Below are 8486 nucleotides of genomic sequence, written 5' to 3' on the forward strand. Positions count from 1 at the left end.
CACGTCTGGTTAACATCAGACTGAGACTGTTCATAACGAATGGATCAGACCAGCACTGATCCCTTCCTCAATTGGGCCTGATATCAGGGTCCTCAACCTTATCAGGACCTGGACCAGTCAGGGACTTAATCAGCAGACTATAGTTTAACCCAGCCAGTTGGAGCAGGCCAAGGGGATGAGTAGTTCTGGCTCTCCTCCTAGGCTCCATGCCGTGGCCTTGTAGGACCCTTAGATTTATTCATAGACTGATGTGAATGTGGGTTGTCTAGAGTGGAGAAGTGGCTCTTGACATGGGAGTTATTGGAAATGACTGTTTGGACACATCATTCAGGCAACATATATATATATATATTTAGCTCTGAACCATATTCTCATACCCCATAATCTTGCTATTCACATTGGACATCTAATCCCAAAATAAAGCACTGCCACTTCCCCCTTTCCATATCACTCTTTCAGTTACCTTCATGGTCTCATGCACATCGACCCCAGATCCCTCCCTACCTATCCCTCCTCCTCCTCACTTTTGCACGGTGCAGTTTTCAAATAAACCAGTGACACTCGTTTGACTCATTCTGCTATTTTTTCAGAGATGATGGGTTTATTTCTGCTGAGCAGGGAGACACTGCATGTCCTCTCCTCCATTCCTCCCCCTCTCATGGGCGGGCTAATGTATGTTAGGCCCAGGGCAACAGATCAGCTAGGGGACCGGTCCTGTTTGAACACATAGCATGGGGGGTTGTTGCACTCATAACTACAGCCGCTCTAGTCGAAGTCTGGGACTGGGATCAGGAGGGGTGGGGGAGTGGAGACTGTGGTCAGAGGAAGTGGGATCTTTGTGGTTAAAGTAATTGATCGTATCAGTATTGTTGTGATTGCTATTGATGTTATTCCTCTTTTCTACAGTGTACTGCTCTTCCTGTCAGCGGGGGTTGCTGCCGGGGTCTTCTCTTTTTAGCCTCCCTGATTGGACGAGGCACGCCGCTTCCTGGCGATGGGCTCCAGTGGTTGGCTATATGGGGTTCGTAGGGTGGGACTACAGGGAGCGTCCAGGTCTCCAGTCTCCATCATGTTGCGACAGCCGCTCCAGGACCAGGAGTAGGTGGTGAAGGTTTTGGGGAAGTCCTTCCGGCTGTGGAGGACACAGTAACACTGAAGGGAGCCCCAGGAGTTCCACATGTCCCTGCGCTTCAGCTGGGTCAGGTCCTTCAGGTACTCCTTCAGACTTGATTTAGACTGGACAGACAGAGACAGAGAGAACTTCAATGTGGGACTGGCTGCATCAATATTGTCATACATTCAGTTCAAATCCCATCTTACCTTCTGTTTTATCCGGTTGATCTCATTGTAAGTGAGGTGGTCCCTCTCCTTCATGGACATGTTCACCTTCATCTTCACAGGCGTGATCATCTCCATTTTCTCCATCCCAGGGTGCTTGATTGACAGCTGGTACAAATACAAGAAGATCAGCCACATATTTTCACTGCCTTTCTATATTTCTCACATAATTCAATATGTGAAAATGTTTTTCGAAAATTACTTGTCTGATGCGATCCTCGATCTCAGCGGTCTTCCAGGTCTTGACAGACTTCATGCGGCCCATTTTGGCCCTCTGTGCAGGGTTCAGAGACATGCGCCGGGGGTCCCAGGAGGTGTAGGCCACGTTCAGGCTGGGAAGCTTCAAGTACGGGCTGTCCTTCTCCTTCTGGCTCTGGGCAATTGTCTCTGCACATCAAATCAACAGCAGTCCCTCATCACTCCTCTGCCAATCAATATAAATTTGACTAGGAGAGTATGAAAGCTGAAGCAGTTCAATATGAATATAGGGAGGAGGGAGAAAGGAGTACTGTATGTGCTGGGTGTTATCATGTGTTAGCTCACCCACTGGCTGGATGTACTTGAGGAGCTGCTTGCTCTTCAGGCCTTTGAGATGAGCTCCCTTGGTGTAGTAGTTGAGAACACGGTCCCCGTCCTCCCTGTCTGGTCGCACGGCCCGCCGGATCAGCCTCGGAGTCTTTTTATGGTAGTACCTGGTCAGAGGTAGGGGACAGTCAAATATGGCTGACACAGCTGACCACCAGAATGTATTATGTCTGTGTAAACAGATAACGTTTATTTAAAATTCATAAGATACTGCAATGAAAAGTTGTTTCTTTGTTTTTCCCTGAAAATGTCTTGTTAACCTCACATGATCTTTGACGACATCCAGTTAGTACACACTCATGTATAGCTTCACATGATGTCGGTCGGCTATTCATATACGAGAAGAAAGTAGCATGACTTAGAATGGCTTACTGTACTATCGCTCTTGTAGTACCACTGGACAGGATACCAGCAGCCAGCATCTTGGTCAGGGTCTTGTAAAACACTGTCTCACACACCTCAACAGACTGGGATGGGTCTGCTCCTTCAGCTCAGAAAGGAGTGAGAGAGAGGTAAAGCGATGTAGTGAGAGAGAGAGGAAAGTAAGCACCATCTTAAAACAGTCTCACAAACGCTATGGCAGCTCTGTGAGTCGTACGTTCATATTTCCATGTGAATCCAGATATGTTTAGTGAAGGCAACATCTTAGTCGGGGATCTTCACCTTTCACACACTTGGAGAAGCGCTGGCTGTCCGCCATCACATGCAGGAAATCTTGAAATCCCACCTCTCCGTCCTCTGAAGCCAAAAAACAAAACAACCAGTCAGCCAGCCTGTCAACTCATGTCAACTAAGGGAATGTGTATAGCTGCACCCCAAATGGCAATCTATAGTGCACTACTTTTGACCAGAGCCCTATATGGGTACAAAAGTCACGCACTATATAGGGAACAGGGGGCCATTTGGGACACAAACATTTTTTTATGTATTCCGTTCTAACATGTTTTATAACGGAAAGCACGTTATTATATTTTGGGGTAATTCCAGATACTGAGGCAGAAACATACTGTCGTGGTCAGCCTTCTGCAGGGCTTTCTTCACCTCCTCTGGGCTGATACTGATCCCCACTCTGTCCAGCGTGGACGCCAGGCCCTCCTCATTGATAGAGCCATCGCTGTTCTTTGCAAACTGCTCAAAGACTTCTTTGAAGGCTACATGTGGTAGAATAGACAATAGATATGACTGTTGCCCATAATATAGGAACATTACTTCAAAATACATGTACAATAGAAGATCGTCATCAATTAATTCATAACAAAAATTGGTTTTGTATTGGTAGGTAATATTAGTTGACAATATAAGACAGGCTAACAGTCTGCATGCTACTTACCATCAGACTGGGCATCGTCAGGCACCATAGTTGCCAGGTCTTCAATATGAGTAATGCCTCTACAAGCAAACAGGCACAAGCAGATAGTGGTGTTAGGGGATAACAGTGACAGTTGTGGGGAATAGAATAGGTATGAATGGTAAGTATGGACCAGAGGGTAGGTACTGTAACCTGATCTCCTCCAGGTCCTCTGTGTTGATGGTGCTGTCTGGCATCTTCTGGTTCAGCTTCCGGTAGTCCTCATATGAGATGGAGCCCCTCCACCGTGGAATCGCCGGGAGTTTAACCAGGGCAGCTTTATCTGGCTTTGGCATTGGCTGATTGGGCCTTTGCTGCAGCTCATCACATGGAATGATGCCCCTCCTCTTGGTGATATCCCTGGGTTTGAATCGCTCCAACTCTGGCTTCTGTCGGTTGGGCCTTTGCTGGAGATTCTCACCGCGGATGGTTCCGCTTCTCTTGATGACCTCTCTAGCTTTGAGTCTGTCTGAATCTGTCATGGCTTGGTTGAGTCTGTGCTGGATGTCGTAGGAGAGGGGCGCCCTCCTCCTGCTATAGTCCCTGCCTCTGCCTTGCTCTGCTCCATGGAAGGACCCTTTTTCCCGGGGTTCTTTGGCTATTGGCGGGATGTTATCTTCTTTCTGTTTACCTAGTTTGGTCTTGCGGACGTCTTTGACTTTGCCCTGGACTTTGTCATCTTCTTCACTTGGACTGGGCCGTGACCAGCTGAACTTGGGTATGGCCGGTAAGGTCTTCTGCATGACCTTAGCTCCAACACCAATCTCCTCTGGGATACCGGCCACCCTCACAGTCTTAAGGGCATTTTCTTCCTTGGCAGAAAGCTTCACGCTGGGCCGTTCATTCTCAGTGAGAAGGGGGTTGGTGGTGGTCCCAGCCACGGCTGTCTTGGTGAAGAGGAGTGGGAACTTGATCTTCTTCCTGCCGCTGTCAATGTCATCTGGGGACGTAGATCCCTCTGCCCCTCTGCAACTCGTATTAGTGCCAGTGGGAGGGGAGTGCTGCGGTGAGTTATTATGGATAATTCCTTGTGAGCTGCGGAGAGCTTTGCCCTCTGCCGAAGACTGCATGACTGCCCCCTGGCGGACTTCAGCGTTAGCTCGCTCTGACTCAGGACTGGACCTGTTATCAGAGCTCTGAGAAAGACTCTTCAGCCTCAGCTTCACTAGGAACCTTGACACCTTCTTCTGGGCCTCCTGAGAGAACAAACCCCTCCAATAAATGTCACTAGCAAAGTAAACCTCAGTGGTGTGAAGTACTGAAGTAAAAATACTTGAACATACTATGTCGTTTTTTTTACTTTATATTTTTGACAACTTTTACTTCACTACATTCCTAAAGAAAATAATGTGCTTTTTACTCCATACATTTTCCCTAACACCCTTAAAGTACTCGTTACATTTTGAATGCTTAGCAGGACAGGAAAATGGTCTAATTCACACACTTATCAAGAGAACATGCCTGGTCATTCCTAATGCTTCTGATCTGATGAACTCATTAAACACATGTTTCATTTGTAAATGATGTCTGAGTGTTGGAGAGTGCGCCTTGCTATCCGTAACTTTAAAAACTACAAACAAAAATGGTGCCGTCTGGATTGCTTACTATAAGGAATTTGAAGAGATTTATACTTTTACTTTTGATACTTAAGTATATTGAAAACCAAATACTTTTAGACTTTTACTCAAGTAGTATTTTACTGGGTGACTTTCACTTTTACTTGAGTCATTTTCTATGAAGTTTATCTTTACTTTTACACAAGTATGACAATTGGGTACTTTTCCACAACTGGTTAAATGTACCCAAACACAACACTCATTGATATATCAATATAGTCGAGGTGGGTGGGTGATAGAGGTAAATGTAAGAACCATACCAGAATAAGGTATTGAGATATTACGTAGAAAACATAATGTGACTGTAACCTTATTACATAGCTTTGTGATTTATCATGCCCTACAGGTGTATGTGACTTGACTTGCCTCTTTCCAGCTCCAATCTTCCTCCATTGTTTGATGAGATGAATGCTTGGCAGAAAAAAAGGCAAGCTGCACCTGCCTCTGAGGGCTGGACTAAAAAGTGATAGGCCTATACTAAACTGGAAGGCTTCAGGTGGTGCCCTTAGTTCTTGATGCCTTCTTGCTTCATACCTATTCTCCGAGTTGGTAACCCAGACAGTGGTGGTGGATCCAGACAGATGGATAAAAAAAAGAGGGGGGAAGATCTCATTTAAAATCTCACATAACCCAATACCACTACCAAACAAATTCCTGAATTTACCAAAATAATACTTTTAAGACATGTTTGGAAATGGTAAACGAATATGTTATTGTGGAACAAGGGAGATTATTGTTAAACAATAAATAGCTTTAACCAACCTCTTAAAAGAGCATGGTCATCAATAGGCCATAGATGGAAAAAGAGCCAAGCCTCATGCACCTGAGGTGGCAGGGCCTCTGATCCCGAATTCCACCATGTACCAAATGGACAAAGGATGGAATTTCCAAGTGAAGATGTAACCAATAGTACTGCTCTGTGTGTGGGGAATATGACGCGCAACAACTGTGACCCAAGTAGCAACAATGACGCACCGCATCCGTACGGCTATTTTCTGCCGTTTTGCGTCCGACTTACTTACTGCCTGGTGAAACTGTTTAAAAGCTCTTTGCATCGCTCAGTAGGCGACATGGCTGGTATAGGATCAACAGCTTCCCCTTCCCCAATCCTAACATTAACCATTAGGTGGGGAAATGCGAAACTGGCCCAAGATCAACGTCTAAACTGTTTGTTTCGACAGTCAGCGTGTTGGACCGTTGACAAAAACAAGTCCGTCATAAATAACAGTCCGAGATCAAACGAGAGGGAGGGGAACCCTGAATACCTTTCCTAGCTCCCGTTTGCTTCTATTTCTATTCAATTCAATTAGATCAACGTCTCAGAGCTCTCTCTGGCATATAACAGGGTTACAGTATCCCAACAACTGGGTAAACTCATGAAACCACACCCATCATATCCAGTACGTTTTACGGTTCATTGTTGTGATGATGTCAACCGAATCATTTCAAGGATAGGCCTAGCTGATGCAGTCCACTTGCTTTATTCAAATCGTGTTGCTGATAACTTATTTTTTGCTTCTCTCTCTCTGACAAGTAATATAGACATTTGTAGCTATAGAAATGCTGTTAATTGAGCTGCCTATTCAAGAATTCCAGGTGTTTGTACACATTTCAGGTGAATCTCATGGTTTTGGTGTTAGATCTATACTGGTATGCATATTGGTCAAAACGCTCAATGAAGTCCAAAATGTTCCCGTGTGTACCTACCCTAATTAATATTTTCTTAAGCCTATTAGTACAAAAAAATATGTAGGTATAGGCAAAGTTGTACAAGTAATACAAATATCGAGAAGTGACTATAAAATGAGAAATATTGAATGTGGACTTCAAAATTCATGTATACTTTTCAGTTTGGAAGAAAATATTTCTGAAGAATGTTTAAGTTCTACTTTATCCTCCCAAACACTCTATTCTGAGTAAGTCATACATTCACCTCTTACATGCACAATGTCCTGAAATATACACCACTACCTGTCCTGATCACTCCAGGGGCACTTTCATAGAACACATATGTGCCTGACTGACTCCAATTGCTCTAGAGTGAACCATTAAAAAGGGTTAAAGGTTATATTGAGAAAACTACAGTTGTTTGACTAACCTGTGATTTATATGGCATGTGTTAATGTTCTACCAGGTGTCTGGCTTGGCCCCGGTCCTGGTTGGGACTATATCTCGGCCCACCTACACAGAAATGGAGTCTTTCACCCACACATCCCAGGGCCTGTCTCACACCTCCATCCTCCTCATAGTGGTGGGCATCATCGTCTCCTTGCTGGCCTTCCTGGGTAGCATTGGGGCGTGGTCCGACAGCCGTCTGCTCCTTGGATTGGTGGGTAGTACAGCACAGTGTGAGATATGGCAACTTGGGGCTTTATGTTTTGGAGAACAGTTAATATGCCGTGTTCCATCTTCACATACTAAATCATAACCTGCCCGAGCTCTGCCACGTTTGCATTTAGCTTTTGGAGAGTAACATCTTGGTTGTTTGTGCTCTGTAGTTCACACACTTCCTAATGCTGATCCTCAGCCTGCAGATAGTGTCTGGGATTCTCTTCTATGTCTTCAGAAACAAGATAAATATGACTCTGCCCGGCTGTCTCAATCTACTGCAGTCTTGGATGATCACTGTATGTTTTCCAGGGAATTCAACTAGTATTGCTTGATTGACAAGGGTGAAAATGCTTTTTTTGTGTCATATGCACCCTCTGCAGGTGGAGAGAAGGATCACACTGAAAGTCAATGAGGTGATCATGCAGCACTGCCCCAGGGATAAGGTTGCCATCGATGACCTACAGCATGCAGTGAGTAGCGTGCTATTCACTGGCCCAGCTGTTCACTCCTTACCAGGGGAATGGTCTCTGTGAGATACACTATCAAAGTTTGTTTATGTGTGTTTCAGTTCCGTTGTTGTGGTGCAGAGAACTACACTGACTGGCTCCTGCAGGGCTCTCGTGAGAATATTAGTTTTGTGCCACACTCCTGTTGCCATGTGGATTCTGTGGCCTGTGTGAAAGTCGTCACCACAGACAACATCTACCAGAGGGTCAATGTTAACCAGCACAGGGGAGGGCGAGGGGGTTACAAAGGCCTTAGATGAGGTTAACAAAAAGGTGATCATGATTCCCTACATGGGAATTGCTGTGACAATGATGAGAGGTTTTACGGGCCCTAAAGAGTAATGAGGCTTTATCTAAAATGCCCTGAGTCTTTTCACTAAAACCTATAATAACAAGCTTTTAGTCATGCTTAGCTCAGATCCTGGAGGTCTGCAATTCAGCAAGTAAGACGAGCAGGGACTTGAGGGGATAAAGTTAAACACGGTCAATATATATCAGCTGGTTCTCTGAGTGACTGACTGCAGACACTGAGGCCCCCGGAGGACAGACAGTTCATTAACAGCTCATTTAGTCACAGGAAGAGAGGTTTCACAACACTCTGTGTGTGTGTGTGTGTGTGTGTGTGTGTGTGTGTGTGTGTGTGTGTGTGTGTGTGTGTGTGTGTGTGTGTGTGTGTGTGTGTGTGTGTGTGTGTGTGTGTGTCGTCCCTCCAGGGCTTTGTGCAGGTGATCAAAGAGTCCCTGAAGAGGACCCTGGTGTGGC

General features: G+C 45.3%; 2 protein-coding genes across 2 annotated transcripts; one reads left to right on the forward strand and one right to left on the reverse strand.

Moving 5' to 3' along the window:
• On the reverse strand, positions 1 to 4463 carry LOC120034252 (EF-hand calcium-binding domain-containing protein 3-like). The gene is made up of 9 exons (XM_038980752.1): positions 3425 to 4463; positions 3254 to 3312; positions 2931 to 3074; positions 2587 to 2661; positions 2296 to 2407; positions 1882 to 2030; positions 1541 to 1725; positions 1321 to 1446; positions 1 to 1236 (listed from the first exon to the last, which is right to left on the reverse strand). The coding sequence occupies exons 1-9, from the start codon at positions 4339 to 4341 to the stop codon at positions 955 to 957; spliced, it is 2049 nt and encodes a 682-aa protein (XP_038836680.1). The 5' UTR covers positions 4342 to 4463; the 3' UTR covers positions 1 to 954.
• Positions 4464 to 7009: 2546 nt separating this feature from the next.
• On the forward strand, positions 7010 to 7984 carry LOC120033968 (CD151 antigen-like). Its single transcript, XM_038980367.1, has 4 exons — positions 7010 to 7216; positions 7386 to 7514; positions 7599 to 7688; positions 7787 to 7984. Exons 1-4 carry the CDS (start codon positions 7010 to 7012, stop codon positions 7982 to 7984), a joined length of 624 nt encoding a protein of 207 aa, XP_038836295.1.
• Positions 7985 to 8486: the final 502 nt, after the last annotated feature.

Source organism: Salvelinus namaycush, chromosome 41, assembly GCF_016432855.1.
Source record: "Salvelinus namaycush isolate Seneca chromosome 41, SaNama_1.0, whole genome shotgun sequence".
In the NCBI taxonomy this organism is placed as follows: Eukaryota; Metazoa; Chordata; class Actinopteri; order Salmoniformes; family Salmonidae; genus Salvelinus; species Salvelinus namaycush.

Excerpts from the sequence above, each read along its gene's own strand:
- LOC120033968 (XM_038980367.1), top strand. The coding sequence starts at position 7,010 with ATGTTCTACCAGGTGTCTGGCTTGGCCCCGGTCCTGGTTGGGACTATA. Across the intron at positions 7,217-7,385 it reads GCCGTCTGCTCCTTGGATTG|TTCACACACTTCCTAATGCT; the intron begins GTGGGTAGTACA and ends TGTGCTCTGTAG. Across the intron at positions 7,515-7,598 it reads TGCAGTCTTGGATGATCACT|GTGGAGAGAAGGATCACACT; the intron begins GTATGTTTTCCA and ends CACCCTCTGCAG.
- LOC120034252 (XM_038980752.1), bottom strand. The coding sequence starts at position 4,341 with ATGCAGTCTTCGGCAGAGGGCAAAGCTCTCCGCAGCTCACAAGGAATT. Across the intron at positions 3,313-3,424 it reads GAGGACCTGGAGGAGATCAG|AGGCATTACTCATATTGAAG; the intron begins GTTACAGTACCT and ends GTTTGCTTGTAG. Across the intron at positions 2,408-2,586 it reads CTTCTCCAAGTGTGTGAAAG|GAGCAGACCCATCCCAGTCT; the intron begins GTGAAGATCCCC and ends TCTGAGCTGAAG.